General features: G+C 36.6%; 2 protein-coding genes across 11 annotated transcripts in view; one reads left to right on the forward strand and one right to left on the reverse strand.

The window, feature by feature from the left end:
• The window catches only part of STRADB (STE20 related adaptor beta), a 60,405-nt gene extending 47,546 nt beyond the window's left edge, over nt 1–12,859 (forward strand). For 2 of the 4 annotated variants that reach the window (XM_072617284.1, XM_072617287.1), the window contains 2 exons: nt 6,700–6,742; nt 8,436–9,262. In XM_072617284.1, the coding sequence (XP_072473385.1) occupies nt 6,700–6,742; nt 8,436–8,579 (187 nt within the window). In that variant the 3' untranslated portion in view covers nt 8,580–9,262. Of the gene's footprint in view, nt 1–6,699; nt 6,743–8,435; nt 9,263–10,704 lie in introns of those variants that run through there. The other 2 variants (XR_011968833.1, XM_072617286.1) reach the window with 2 other exon arrangements.
• The window catches only part of C2CD6 (C2 calcium dependent domain containing 6), a 124,444-nt gene continuing 121,637 nt past the window's right edge, over nt 12,859–15,665 (reverse strand). For all 7 annotated transcript variants that reach the window (XM_072617258.1, XM_072617255.1, XM_072617256.1 and 4 more), the window contains one exon: nt 12,859–13,351. In XM_072617258.1, coding sequence (XP_072473359.1) covers nt 12,986–13,351 — 366 coding nt within the window. In that variant the 3' untranslated portion in view covers nt 12,859–12,985. The remainder of the gene's footprint in view (nt 13,352–15,665) is intronic.

The raw sequence follows: 15,665 nt of genomic DNA on the forward strand, positions 1-15,665 counted from the left end.
AATTAAATGTAATCTTTTGTATCCAAGCAATCAGTAATCTAGTATCAATACCAAAATGTATAAAACCAAGTCATTGTGCTGCCATGAAAAAGGTACCGGACTAGGAGACACAAGCCCTGGTTTTAAATCTAGGCTTTGCTACTTACCAGCCTCATGACCTTTGGCAAGTCACTTAACCTCATTAAAGCCTCAATTTCCTTAGCTATAAAAATGAATATAATTATACCTGCCTTCCCTAGGTGAGTTGTGTTGATAAAGTGAGAATAATATGTTATAATGTTTTGAAAAACATAAAGTGCTGTGTATGAAGATGAAGGTATTATGTTTATTTTTATATTAATAATATCATAATTTCATAAGGCTTGGATGGGGATGAAATGTGTGTTTTCATCATAAATATTTTATTCCAGAGTTTCATGTTTAACGTAGGGGATTGACAGTAAGAACTTGGAGATATTCCCTTTCAGTTTCATTCTTCCACATTCCCTCCCACTTTCACCCTCAGTTATTTAAATAATTAATTTTGGGAGGACTTCCGATCATCCAGGGCAGTATCGGAAAGACCTTACAGCTGATTGCCAGACTTTACTGGCACCTTGGTAGAGACTGGTCTTCGACTTCTAAGGTTTAGTAATTGGATTTTGTCAGTTTATCTGGAGATGATTAGATTCTGGGAGAATGAGCCACATTTGTAAAATTCACACTTTATTGAAACCAAAATACAATTCCATTAATTTACAGTGAAAATATAATTCCCAAATAGACTCTAATGTCCATGTTTATATTGGCTATTTTTACATAATTCATGGCTGCTAAGATCAAATTAGTCAGCCTGACATATACTCATTACCATTTTGAGATAATACTCTCCAAGTAAACTCGAATACTTCCTTCATTTGTTCAGGTTACCCACTCCTCTGACTGAATGCTCCTTTTCAATGGTATTTGTCAGTTACCCAAACCAAAAACTTTTGTCATTATAGGACTTCCTCATGGTAGACATACTACAGTTTTCAAAATTACATTTTGTTTTGTATTAGTTGCCTGTTAAATTGGTGCCTTTCTTTTTAGGTAGAATTCCCAATTCCCTTAATAATATCTAGAAAACTTTCTGATATTATCAGCATGCTATTCATATCATGGTTTCTCCATCAAATAGCTAATCTCATCCATTTTATATTGATTTTTATTCTTTTCTCTCCCTTTTCACAATTTCACAGTTTCACTACTACAGTGACTTCCAGATTTGTATCCCTAGCCCTGACCTCATTCCATATCCCCAGTTTTATATCTCCAACTATATGTCCTCAAACTCATTGTCTCAAATCAAATCCTTACATTTCCCTCTAAATTGGCTCCCTTCTGTGCTCTAATATTTTTTAAAAAGGATCTCAGTCACTCCAGCTAAACACTCCAGAATCCTCCACACCACACAGAATAATTTTCATTTATGTCCTTTGGTTGCCATTGCCTTGGTTTATAGCCTCCTCATCTTCCTTGAGGACAGGCTGCACCTCCAACCTACACTGCCCACAGACTCCAGAGTAAACTTCCCAGGAGACCATGTTAGTCATGAACATACCCCACTTCAAAGACACAATATCTCTAAAGCCTCCCAGGAGAGCTACATGGCACTGTAGTTTAACAAGTTTGTGCAAAAGCTCATGGGTGTGTGTGTGTGTGTGTGTGTGTGTGTGTGTGTGTGTGTGTGTATGAGTGTGAGTGTGTATGTGTAAGCGTTCCTAATGTGTGCAAGGCACTGTACTGGGGGTTGAGAGAATAAAGAGACAATGCAGGAGCCTAAGCATCTCTCTAACCTTTGCTCATCAGCCTGCACAGAATCTGGGTGCCCTAACCAGACTGATCTCACTTTGCCATGCACACACACAATTAGGGGGTGTGATGATGATGGCAGAGAGGAACATAATAGTAAGCATTTACTATGTAAGATTTTAAAGCATAACAAATCACTTTACATATAATGTCAGTGGATCCTCACTAAAACCGTATGAAGTAAGTGCTGTTATTATCCCCATTTTACAGTGGAAGAAACTGGCAAATAGAGGTGAAGTGACTTGCCCAGGGTCACCCAGCTAGTAAGTGCCTGAGGCAGGATTTGAACTCAGTTCTTCCTTTTAAAAAAAATATTATTCTTAGTTTTCAACATTCACTTCCACAAGATTTTGAGTTCCAAATTTTTTCTCCTTCTCTCCCTTCCTCCCACCCCAAGATGGCATGCATTCTGATTACCCCTTCCCCAAGTCTGCCCTCCCTTCTGTCATCCCCCTCATTCCATTCCCCTTTACTTCCTTGTAGGGCAAGATAGAGTTCTATATCCCATTTCCTGTATATATTATTTCCCAGTTGCATGTAAAAACAATTTTTAACATTTCTTTTTAATACTTTGAGTTCCACATTCTCTCCCTTCTTCCCTCCCCACCCACCCTTGTTGAGAAAGCAAGTAATTTGATATAGCTTATACATGTGTAGTCATGTAAAACACTTCCATAATAGTCATGTTGTAAAAGACTAACTATATTTCCTTCCATCTTTTCCCACTCCCTGCTTATTTTATTCTCTCCTTTTACCCTGTCCCTCCTTCTTGTGATTGAGAAGTGCTTGCTTCTGATTACCCTATCTACCCATCTGGCCTCTTTTCTATCATTACCCCCTTTCTTATCCCCTCCCCCCACTTTGCTGTATGATAAGATATATTTCCATACCCAATTCAGCATATATGTTATTCCCTCCTTAAGCCAAATCTGATGAGAGTAAGGTTCACTCATTCCCTCTCATCTCCCCTCTCTTCCCCTCCACTTTAAAAGTTTTTTCTTACCTCTTTTATATGAGATAATTTACCCCATTCTACCTTTTCCTTTTTCCTTTTCCCAGTACATTCCTCTCTCACCCCTTAATTTCCTTTCTTAGATAACATCCCCTCATATTCAATTCACCCTGTGCCCTTTTGTCTATTTTATATATATATATATATATATATGTATATATATATATATATAAATACACATATATGTGTGTGTATATATGTATCCAAATATGAAATTTCCTTCAACAACCCTAATACTGACAAAGATCTCATGAATTAAAAATGTCACCTTTCCATGTAGGAATGTAAATAGCTCAACTTTAATAAGTCCCTTAAGATTTCTCTTTCCATTTACCTTTTCATGCTTTTCTTGAGTCTTGTATTTGAAAGTCAGATTTTCTACACAGCTCAGGTCTTTTCATCAAGAATGCTCGAAAGTCCTCTATTTCATTGAATATCCATTTTTTCCCTTGAAGGGTTATACTCAGTTTTGCTGACTAGGTGATTCTTGGTTTTAATCCTATCTCCTTTGACCTCTGGAATATCATATTCCAAACCCTCCAATAACTTAATGTACAAGCTGCTAAATCTTATGTTATCCTGACTGTGTGGTTCTATGATACTTGAATTGTTTCTTTCTGGTTGTTTGCAATATTTTATCCTTGATCTGGGTACACTAGAATTTGGCTACAATATTCCTAGGAGTTTTCCTTTTGGGATCACTTTCAGGAGGTGATTGGTAGCATCTTTCAATTTCTGTTTTATCCTCTGGTTCTAAAATATCAGGTCAGTTTCCCTTGATAATTTCTTGAAAGATGATGTCTAGGCTCTTTTTTTGATCATGGCTTTCAGGCAGTCCAATAATTTTTAAATGATCTCTCCTGAATCTATTTTCCAGGTCAGTTGTTCCAATGGGATATTTCACATTGTCTGCTATTTTTTCATTCTTTTGGTTTTGTTTTATAATCTCTTGATTTTTCATAAAGTCATTAGCATCTGTCTGCTCCATTCTAATCTTTAAGGAATTATTTTCTTCAGTGAGCTTTTTGGACCTCCTTTTCCATTTGGCCAGTTCTGCTTTTTAAGACATTCTTCTCCTCATTGGCATTTTGGACCTCTTTTACCATTTGTACTCACTTCTTTAAAAAAATTAATTTATCTGTTTTCAGTTTTCAACAATCACTTCCATAAGTCTTAAATTTTCTCTCCCTCTATCCCGCTCCATTCCTGAGACAGCTTATATGAGTTTCACACATACATTTTTATTAAACACATTTTCACATTAGTCATGTTGCATAGAAGAATTCAGATGAATGGAAGAAACCATGAGAAAAACCAAACCAAAACTAAACAACACAAGAGAGAATAGTCTGCCTCATTCTGTGTTCCAATTCCATAGTTCTTTCTCTGAATGTGGATGACATTTTGTCTCAAGAGTCCTTTGAGAATGTTTTAGGTTCTTGCATAGCTGTGAAGGGCTTAGTTCATCAGAAACAGTCCTTGTACACTGTGACTGTTATTGTGTATAATGTTCTGGTTCTGCTCATTTCAGTTCTGCATCAATTCATATAAGTCTTTCCAGGTTTTTCTGAAGTCTGCCTGTTCATCATTTCTTGTAGCACAATAGTATTCCATTACATTCATATACCACAACTTGTTCAGTCATTCCCCAATTGATGGGCATCCCCTAGATTTCCAGTTCTTGGCTACCACAAAAAGAGCTGTTATAAATATTTTTGTACATGTGGGACCTTTTCCCACTTTTATGATCTCTTTGGTATACAGCCCTAGAATGGATAATCCTGGGTCAAATGGTATGTACATTTTTGTAGCCCTTTGAGCATAGTTCCAAATTGCTCTTCAGAATGGTTGGATCAACTCACAGCTCCACCAGCAATGAATTAGTGTTCCAACTCTCCCATATCTTCTCCAACATTTATCATCTTCCTGTTTTGTCATGTTAGCTAATCTGGTAGGTATGATGTGGTACCTCAGAGCTGTTTTGATCTGCATCTCTCTAATCAATAGTGATTTATAGCATTTTTTCATATGAGTATAGATAGCTTTAATTTCTTCCTCTGAAAACTACTTGTTCATATCCTTTGACCATTTATCAGTTGTATTCTTGTAAATTTGACTGTTCTCTATGTATTTTAGAAATGAGGCCTTTATCAGAGACACTAGTTGCAAAAATTCTTTCCCACTTTTCTGCTTCCCTCTTAATCTTGGTTGCATTGGGTTTGTTTTTGCAAAAACTTTTCAATTTCTCTTCCCAATTTTTCCTCTGTCTCTCTTATGTGATTTTCAAAATCCTTTTTGAGCTCTTCCATGGCCTGAGAACAGTTAATATTTTTTTTGGAGGCTTTGGATGTAGAAACTTTGATTTTGTTGTCTTCTTCTTCTTGTATGTTTTGATTTTCTTTGTCACCAAGTAAGATTCTATAGTCTGAGTTTTTTTCCACTGTTTGCTCATTTCCTCAGCCAATTATTTGACTTCTTAGCTCTTTGTTAAGGTAGGGCTCTGCTTCCAGTATGGAGGGTGTACTGTCCCAAACTTTAGGAGTTTTGTGTAGCTCTTTTCAGAAATACTTCTAGAGACTTGTAAATTTTCATACCAAGGTGGTATGATGGAAGGAGAGATGTTTACTCCTCTGCTGGCCTGTGCTCTGGACTGTGAGCGACCACAAGCATTCTTTTCTGACTTGGAACTGTGAGGATTCCCTCTCTACCACTGCCACAAGTTCCACAACGCCAGCGCTCCTCTTTGCCCCAGCACTGTGACAAAGATCCAAACAAAAGCAAAGCAAGAGAATCCTTCCTCAGTGCCAACAAAAAGATCTCTGCAATCCCCCTCTGAGCAGCCCCTCTGATCCCCCCACCATTTTTAGGCCAAGAGCTCTAGAAGCAGCCATTGCTACCACTGCTGCTGCTGCCACCACCCTGGGGCTGGGGCCAGACTTTGCTCCTCTCTCACCCAGGTCTGACAGACCTTTCCTACTTCCCTTCTGAGTTGTCTGTGGTGTTTGTGGGTTGAGAAGTCTGGAAAACCCTCACAGTTGCCAGTAATTTAGTCCTCTGAGGCCTGTTCCAGGTTTCCTGGGACCGTTTGTGCTGGTACATTTTGTGCTGGACTGTTCTCCTTTCCCAGCCTGGTGCCATAAAACTTTCCTGTTGATGTTCCAGGTTGTACTGGGGTCAAAATTTTTTTTCACTCTGATATTTTGTGGGTTCTGCTTCTCTAGAATTGTTTGGAGTCCTTTTTACAGGTATTTGGAGGACTTTGGGGGAGAACTCAGTCAAGTCCCTGCTTTTTTTGAACTCAAGTTTTCCAACTCTAATATCAGCAATTTATGCGCTGTGCCATCTAGCCATCTTGGAGTCAGAAATTCTAGAGATGCCAAATCATTATATATTCTACATACCTGACTGTGCCTTTTTGTTTCTTTTTCTTCTGTATTGACCCTGAAGACAAGAAGACCTAGTTTTATTCCTTCCTGTGATACAGTATGACCATGGGCAAGTCACTTATCCTCTCTTGGCCCCAGTTTCCTCTTTCATAAAATGAAAACTATCTCTAAGGCTTCTAACCCTAAACTCTGTGATCCTATGATTCTTTGAGGCAAGGGAGGCATTGGTTGTGTCTCTGACATGGAAACTTCAGGCAGGTTTGATACAGACCAAGTTTGGGAGGGGAAATACCTGTATTTGTACCAATGTGGAATTTTTTTTCTTCCCCTATTGAAATCTTCATGCAGTGATTTTTTGAACCTATAAAACTTTAGCCCCAAATGCTGACATATTTCTTAAACTCAGATTTGGCTGTTTTAAAGAAAGATACATTCTTCATTTATAAATCATTTTGTTTTCTATTCCAGGCCATCAGCAAGCACTTTGCTGTCACATGAGTTTTTCAGACAGGTGAGCTGATCTGTTGTGGAGATGGGGTCTTTATAAATACTAGATAAGTTCATAAGGGCAGGAACAAGATAATGTTATTAAATTAATAATCTCTGATTTGGCAGTTAAAAGTTAAAAAGTTTTCGTGGGATATTGAAGCTACAGGGGAAAAAAATCCACAGAAACAACAATCACACACACACACACAAATTACAATCATATAATTATATTGTATTTTTTTCAGACTTTTTTTTGTTGGGTTCTGTACATACATTCTTATTAAACACATTTTTACAATAGTCATTCAGATGAATGGAAGAAACCATGAGAAAAACCAAACCAAAACTAAACAACACAAGAGACAAGTCTGCTTCATTCTGTGTTCCAATTCCATAGTTATTTCTCAGGATGTGGATGGCATTTTGCCTCCAGAGTCCTTTGGGAATGTTTTAGGTCCTTACATAGCTGTGAAAGGCTTAGTCTATCAAAAACAGTCCTCACACACTGTGGCTGTTAATGTTCTGGTTCTGCTCATTTCAGTTCTGTATCAGTTAATATAAGTCTTTCCAGGTTTTTCTGAAGTCTGCCTGTTCATCATTTCTTATAGCACAATAGTATTCCATTACATTCATATACCACAACTTGTTCAGTCATTCCCCAATTGATGGGCATCCCCTAGATTTCCAGTTCTTGGCCACCACAAAAGAAGCTGTTATAAATATTTTTGTTCATGTGGGACCTTTTCTCATTTTTATGATCTCTTTGGTATACAGCCCTAGAATGGATAATCCTGGGTCAAATGGTATGTACATTTTTGTAGCCCTTTGAGCATAGTTGCAAATTGCTCTCTAGAATGGTTGGATCAGCTCACAGATCCACCAGCAATGAATTAGTGTTCCAGCTCTCCCACGTCTCCTCCAACATTTATCATCTTCCTGTTCTGTCATGTTAGCCAATCTGATAGGTGTGATGTGGTACCTCAGAGTTGTTTTGATTTGCATCTCTCTAATTAATGGAGCATTTTTTTCTTATGACCATAGATAGCTTTAATTTCTTCCTCTGAAAACTGCCTATTCATATCCTTTGACCATTTATCAATTGGGGAATGACTTGTAGTCTTGTAAATTTGACTCAGTTCTCTATATATTTTAGAAATGAGACCTTTATCAGAGACACTAGTTGTAAAAATTCTTTCCCAGTTTTCTGCTTCCCTCCCAATCATTGGGTTTGTTTTTGCAAAAACTTTTCAATTTAATGTAATCATTTTGTATCTATTTGTATCCATAATCAAAATGTATCCATTTTGCACTTCATAATGTTCTCTGTCTCTTGTTTGGTCATAAATTTCTCAATACATAATTATATTTTTAAGTAACATTTTTTAAACATTTAATTTTCCTCGTGGACCAAAAAAATTGCTACAAACCATAATTTCTCTTAAGTTGGAGAGTGTTGAAACTGCTGAGAGCAAACTTGGCTTGGGAACTTCTGCTTCTATACCCTTTGGAATGTTGTGTGCCTTCCTCACATATTAGATTACCAGGATCAAAACAGATTTAAGATCAATGCCAAAAAATAGTTTTGTAAAATCATTGAATAGCAAAAATATTGCATTGTCATTTCTGTCAAAAATTTTTAATGTTCTGATAACAAAACTAAGATTTTTAATTTATGTACCAAATAGTCTTGTTTTGCTCTTTTTTTTTTTTAACAGATAAAAGAACAAACCCAGGATTCAATACTTTCATTGCTGCCTCCTCCTTATAGCAAATGGTCAGTAGCAATGCCCCCAGTGTCAACCTGGACTGAGCCTAATTATATTCTTACTGATGAAGAAGACATTGGTTGGGAGTTCTAAAGATGCCAAATCACTCTTACATCCTATGTACTTGACCTCTTTGCTGCTTTTTCTGTATATTTGGCTAAGTACCTGTGCCAGAGCCATACTTGAAAACAGTTATTGCACTGGAAATTCATTTTAAACCACTCTTTTCAAAGGGGGCACTATTCTAGCAGCCTTTCCAAACAGCTCTAAGTGCTATCACAAGTACTGGGAACTTCAGAATGAGGAGTTTGGTTGCTTTCTCATATCCTTTTAGTTGTGTATTTTGTTCAAACTGTGATTGATTCCTCCTTTATCTCCCAATATAATGTTGATCTATTTTCTCATGTTCTTGGCTGCTTTGAGGGTGTCCTCCAAGGAGGACAAGACAGTGCCTCTTCAGATACATCTTTTTCTTCTAATCTCTCTGGCCTTTTGGCCTCCCACCACAGGGCAAGTAGCTAATACATCTTGGCACCAAGCTATTTTAAGTAGAAGGAAAAATGTCTGTCTTTTTGTCTCCTGATAATATCTATTCTTTATCAATCTGAGCCTAACATTAAATGATTCACTTGTATTTATATAAATGAATATGCAGTTTTTTTCTTTTCAAACACCTAATTAGTTGCACTTTTCTTTTTTTGTAAATTATAAGGCTTAAATCCATGCACTTTGTGTGCCCTCAATAAATATTCATTGAATTGAGTTTACTCCATCAACTTGATTTGCCCTTTGTGTGATATGACCAGGATGTTTTTATATAGTACTGTCCTTATTCTCTAGCCAAGAGCAAGGATTCTTAACCTGGGATCTATGAACTTATTTTAAAAATGTTTTGATAACTGTATTTCAATATAATTGGTTTCCTTTGTAATCCTACTATTTTATTTTATGCATTTAAAACATTATACTAAGAAGGGGCTCATAGGCTTCTCCAGTCTGACTGCTAAAGGGGTCTATGAAGCCAGAATAGTTAAAAACCCATTAAGTTCTAAGGGGCTGTTATCTATACCTTATTGAAGATAAATTTTTGTGTTTTTTTTATGGACATAATTTGAAGGCCTACAACAAACATGTCCACAACTAATTCATTAACTGCTCATGAAAAACAACAAAATAATGTTATGTGGACAATTTCATATGAATAGTGTGAATTTGCATGCAATCAGTAATATGACAGTGGCAGTTTGATACTTAGAGGCCATTAAGCTTCAAGCATAACTTGACCCATCTACTTCTCACCTCTGCTATGATTAGCTCTGTGACGTAACAGAGGTTTTGTTTTATTAATGACGTTATCATGGTCAGAACCATGTTACAGGCATACCCTTGCCTTATATCATTTTGTTAAAAGTGTTAGGGAAAACATTAGTAGCAGCTAAATTTTTTCTATCGGAGCTTTACTGCATCATGAGCAATAAACTCAACAATGTTACAGGAAGGTATTGTGACTTTACAGTGAGATCTGGTTGTTGTGAAATGTTTATCAGGGCAACTTTATAATCATTACTGCGGTGCTTTCAAGCTTTCTCACAACTGCCCTGTAAACAAGTGTGATGATTAGTCTCCTCTCTGTCTAAGACTTGTACAGAACATGTCACCTGAAGAAGCTGAGTGTGTGGTGACTTCTCTCTTTTTAGGAAGCATGTCTGCTGTAAGACTTTAACTTAAGAAATGTCTTAGTGTATATGTGACATATACATATAACAATGATGCTTACATATAGAGTGTTCATTTAAGTATTTTCTCTTATGACCTGTCACAAAGGCAAAAATCCAGCCAAGGTGCTTGAATTAACTGAATATAGATAATATTTATATTAGTCACCAGGTGCTTCTCTACTTAATAATGCCAGATCTCTTGTCATTCCTCACAGTAGCAGAGACTGCCTGCCCGAAACTGTGCATGCACTGCTAGCACTGGAATAGTGGCAACTTCTTCCTTTCAGGTCATCCTGAGTCCTAACGTAGAGGATGAAATTAAATATTAAACCCTGGAATACAATTCTGTTTTGGCTCTAGGTCCCACCTCTTTGGGGGTAATCCAGTTTCTTGTGACTTTCCCCCAGGTTACCTATAGATTCAGATAATCAGTGTTTGATCTTTACAATTTATTGTACATGGGAAATTCTCCTTCACCTTTCATATCCTTTTTCTTTCAGATCTTCTGTGCAAATAGAAGGATCTACCTAGGATCCCTCCCACCCCCCAGCATCATATCCCAAGCTCCTAAAGAGAATGGAGGGGAAGGAACTCCTCAAAGTAGATGTCTCTCCATTTCACTTAGGTCAAGAAAGAGATGAATTGTTCCTAGTTGTTACAGTTCCTGGGGTGAGGTGGGCCATGGTATCCATTCTTTTACTAACAGATTGGCTTCACTGGTTTGTCTCTAGATACTACAAGCTGCTTAATGACAAGAAGTCTGCATGGAAATCACAAGGCACAATCCCTTTAGTCCTTTTGGTCTTTGGGTTATGGGTTGTCTGTCACCAAGGAGTTGTCAGACTCAAGGGTACTGCTGGGGGACAGGAATGATCCAGTGTTATGATCCCATAATTTGTTCCACCAAGTTTCTCCAATATAGCTTATCGAGTCTCCTGGATGAGTCACAGAAGCAATTTAAATAAGCCACAGTCATCCTAGGCTACATGTACAACTTGAGGTTCCTGAAAGTATTTATTTACAAAACAGAAACAATCTCACTCATTATGTGGACTGAAAAAGTCATCAGATAGCCGCATCTGGGTCCTTTCTCTGTTAGGTGTCCCCAGAATTAGGATTAAATTAGGATTAAATGTTTTTTCTTAAACTTGTTGAAAGGAACACATGTTGCAGACTCAATAGTGTCTAACAAATGTGCATTTAGAAAAACAAAAATTGGAGGATAGTTCCAAGCCAGATAGATGTTCAGAGGAGAGAAGGAATACTCAATTAGTGTAATTTATAGGATGGGGAGTTAAATTATTCTAAGTGTAATTATGGGCAAATTCGTTTCTCTGGGCCCCATCTTCCTCTGTAAAGTTAGATTAGGCAATCTCTAGAGTCCCTTCCAGCTCATTCTATGGTCTCCAAAACATTTTGTTTTTAAAATAATTACTTTAGTTTTGGTGTGTGGTAAAACTCCTATGAGTATAATTGACTTTACAATATAAAAAATTTTTTCTGATGTAATTATCTTATTAGAAAATTATGTCTCTTTTGTTCTTTACAAGAAACAAGAAAACTGACTAAAATAGGCAGATAGGAAAAATTATCCAGGCATGAAAATATAATCAGGCTTCCAGTACAGGGCCATCCTCACCATGTTTGAAGAGGTTCATTATGACAGCCACAAGTTGATAAATATTTTTGGCCACGCACTATGAACAATACAGTCAATCACTTGAAAAATCATAAAAGTACAAATGGCCTTTCTCCAAGAAAGACCTACACCAGTGTTTCTGTGGAAGATTTTACCAAGCTGGAAAGGTTTTCAAGAATGAGCCTCGTGATAACATCTATGTCTCTCATCCTAGCAAGGACCAGCTTAGCTGGTTCTGACTCAATTCCCAAAGACCATCTACTAATGAATACTATGTGAAGACTTGATGCAATAACTTCCCACACTATCTAAAATGCCTTAGGAAATGAATTTTCTGATGTAAAGCTATTGGAATCCAAGACTGTGGTGGGGTGGAGATAAATTCTCCTAATAGGAAAATATTTGTCCCATGTTTCTTTGTGTACACTTAAGTGCTGCATTAGAATAAATGAGATCATTTGAAATACCATAAAAAAAATGACCTGTCTGCACTAAAGTACTATTCCAGTGCTTTTGGAAGGTCAGCTGAGGGTCTTCCAAAGCAGCTGTCCACCAAGTTTCAAAATCCATGATCGAAATTCAAGATTTGTTCAGGGAAACTTCTAATATTTGGGCAGTAATTGAAGAGCAGCCGAGTGTTAACTCTCCAGTACTGGTGCATAAATACAGACTTTTTAACACTGTCTGCTGTCTTGGTTTCCCAGCATGGGTCTCTGAGAAAGTTGCCTTCCTTATTCCTATCAACTGCTGCACTGAGCCCAGTCATTAAAAGGTATTGGAAATATTCTGAAGTGGAAGATGACAAAGTCAAATTCAAGTGCAATCCTAGATAAGACTGACACTTGACTAAAGAGCATTTTCTAGTCATTATCAATTGAAGACTGAGATTAAATATTAAAGTCCACATCTGTATAATCATATCAAACTGCATTCCATTAAAAACTTTTTTAAAAAACCCATTAATAAATAAATGGTCAATAGTTCCCTCATTCTCATAAATAAAAATACATATACATATGCATCATAAATGTTTATTTGTATTTCAGTGAAAACAATGACTAACAAGATGAAATTTTGTAGTGAGCTGCTAAATAAGAGGACTGACCTATACACATTTCATTAGTAGGAGATTCGTAATGTACTTAATAATCATCCTCATACTTGCGTTTCACATATGAACTGTTTAACAACTGTAGAATATCACAAATGATTGAACATTTTTCAAGATCTTTTAGGTCTTTTTTATGATGATATTCCTCTAGACCTGGGTTTGTAACATTTACATGAAATAAGCCTGCTGAAACCACCCGAGGGGATGTCAGTTTCCCAAAGTTTTCTTTCAGTCGCTTGTTAAACTCTGGAGCTGTATTTGGTCTGGCAAGGTCTTTCAATGTGTATTGGTTATTATCTGGGCTCTTTCCCAAGTCAAACCTTGCTTTCGCTTTTGCTTTTTCAAGATGCTTAAATGAGGTCAAATGGAAATCTTCCTTTTTGTGTTCTGAAGAGTCCTAAATATTAAAAATAAAAGCAGAGTAGATTAATAATTTAAGTTTATCTTTTTAAAGGTAAAAGGAATATAACTTATACAGTTAGAGGGACAGCCCAGATAAGTATGCCAGAAAGGTAGTCCCCAATTTACAAACTTTTTTCTTACTGTTCTTCTCTTTAATCTACACCTCCCTGAATCTTTGCTGTGATGATTCATTTGAAGCTTTCAAAGATCTATGTGTTCAGGGGGTGGAAGAATGGATGAAATACCATATAAAAAAACAATGATAAATGACCTTGAGGACTAAATTAATCAGGTAAGACAAACTTTCACCCATAATTCATGAAAAATTTCAGTTTTAGTTCTATCACTTAAAATTAAAGATTCATTTGCTTTAATGAACATCCTTTTTATTCCCTGGGGAAGTTACTGTGCATTTATGCACATCAGGTTTCCCAAACACCTAGCTGAGAGAAAGGAAATGAGAGCTTGGGTGGGGGAATTTCTGGAGAATGGGAGTAGGGAGCTAGGTCATTTTGGGCAAGTCAGTTAACTTCTAAGGGCCTCCGTTGTCTCATCTATAAAATGAGAGGATCAAACTATATGTGTACTAAGTAAGTGTTTCTAGTTCCAATAATCTCATTTTACAGATGGGGAAACTATGTCTGCAAGCTGAAATGATTTACTTAAGGACATATATATATAGCTAGCATGATAGAGCCAAAATAAACTCAGTACTTCTAGTCCAGTACCCTAGTGTAATGTTATATATGTATAAAAGTGAGAATGAGGAAGTAAGGGATTAGGGCAGTCTGAAAACACTAGAAGCTTGGGGAGAGGGACCCTAGGAGGTGGAGGATGCTTTGCCTCTTTATATATTTTGACTGTGGTTAGTTCTGCATAAAAAAAAGAGTGAGAAAACTTTGTTCCTTTCTGCTCCATTTAGATGAACACCAGGGGTTCCTAGAAATCAGAATTTTGGTTAATACTGTTAGTAATATTAATTAATCTGGATTGTGGATTAAATGAACTTTTGTGGGTTGGCCTTGTATTCTAAGAGCCACTTACAAAAACTTTGCAAACAATTCCCATTTTCTTCCATGAATAAATGCATACCAACTTTAAAACAACAAATGTACAAACTTTCAGAATACATTCTGACTAAATTGGGGACTGCTTGTACACCATGTTTGGCATACCACTGAATACTCTGTGTAATTTTTAGAACATTTCCAATAATACATACAATTTTCTGACAAAATATTTTCCTATTCACAGAGATAAGCTCTGACAGCGAATTAGCATATTTATTAGAACAGGATTTTTCATGTTGGTAATATAAATATATAGATGCATTTAAGAGTTCAGAGGTATGTGCATGGGAAACCACATACCTGCCTGGTGTCTCCTGAGTACTCCTCTAAGTCCAAGTTCTCTGTACATTGTGATATATTTGATGCCCTCTGGGGGATGCTGGAATGTTGAAGTACCTGATGAGTGACCCCACTAGTCATCTAACTGAAAGTCCTTATGACAGTCAATTTTGTGTGCTATCAACTTTACTATACACACAAAATGAATTATGCAGTGTTTCAGTGGAAAAGATGTTGCTTAACTTTCCCACTATATATTACAGGCATATTTCACAGTGCCTTTCTATAGCACCCAGTTAAACACTGTTAAAATTCTACTGTTTATGAAACCCTAGGGTACTTAACAAGATCCTTAACTACTTAAAAAGAGTAATATAGAGTTTTTAAGGGATTTCCTTGTGGAAAGGATTGGGTTTGTGATTTCACTGATATATGAACTCCCTGGTGAGGAAATAACCTCTCCCAATGAAAGTTGCCTTCTTTGAAACTGATACAACTAAGTCTCTAATTAAGTGCAAATGAAGTGGTTGCATTATTCAGATTTGCACTGTATAATTCCAAAGAAAATGAAAGCAATGACCACTATTTTACACAATTACAACTCCAAATAGTATAAATCCTAATATATGATACTGCTTCATGGAATTTATTAGTCACACTAATCTAGATGTAATCTTAGAGAGTTGCCTAGAATACTGAGAAGTTAAGTGATTTGCCCGTGGTCACACATCAGTATGTGTCAGAGGTCTTCTTTTATTCAAGGCTGGTTCTCTATTCACTATTTTCCTTTCATATATGTATGTGTGTATGTGTATACACACATACATTTGTATATATGCATACATATGTATGTATGTATCTTTAGTTTTCCCCTATACCAACTTTTTAACATTTTTTTCCTATGGGAAGATGCATAAGGTAAGAATTTCTTGTACTATAAAGTAGTTAAATGCACTACCC

Source organism: Notamacropus eugenii, chromosome 6, assembly GCF_028372415.1.
Source record: "Notamacropus eugenii isolate mMacEug1 chromosome 6, mMacEug1.pri_v2, whole genome shotgun sequence".
Classification (NCBI taxonomy): domain Eukaryota; kingdom Metazoa; phylum Chordata; class Mammalia; order Diprotodontia; family Macropodidae; genus Notamacropus; species Notamacropus eugenii.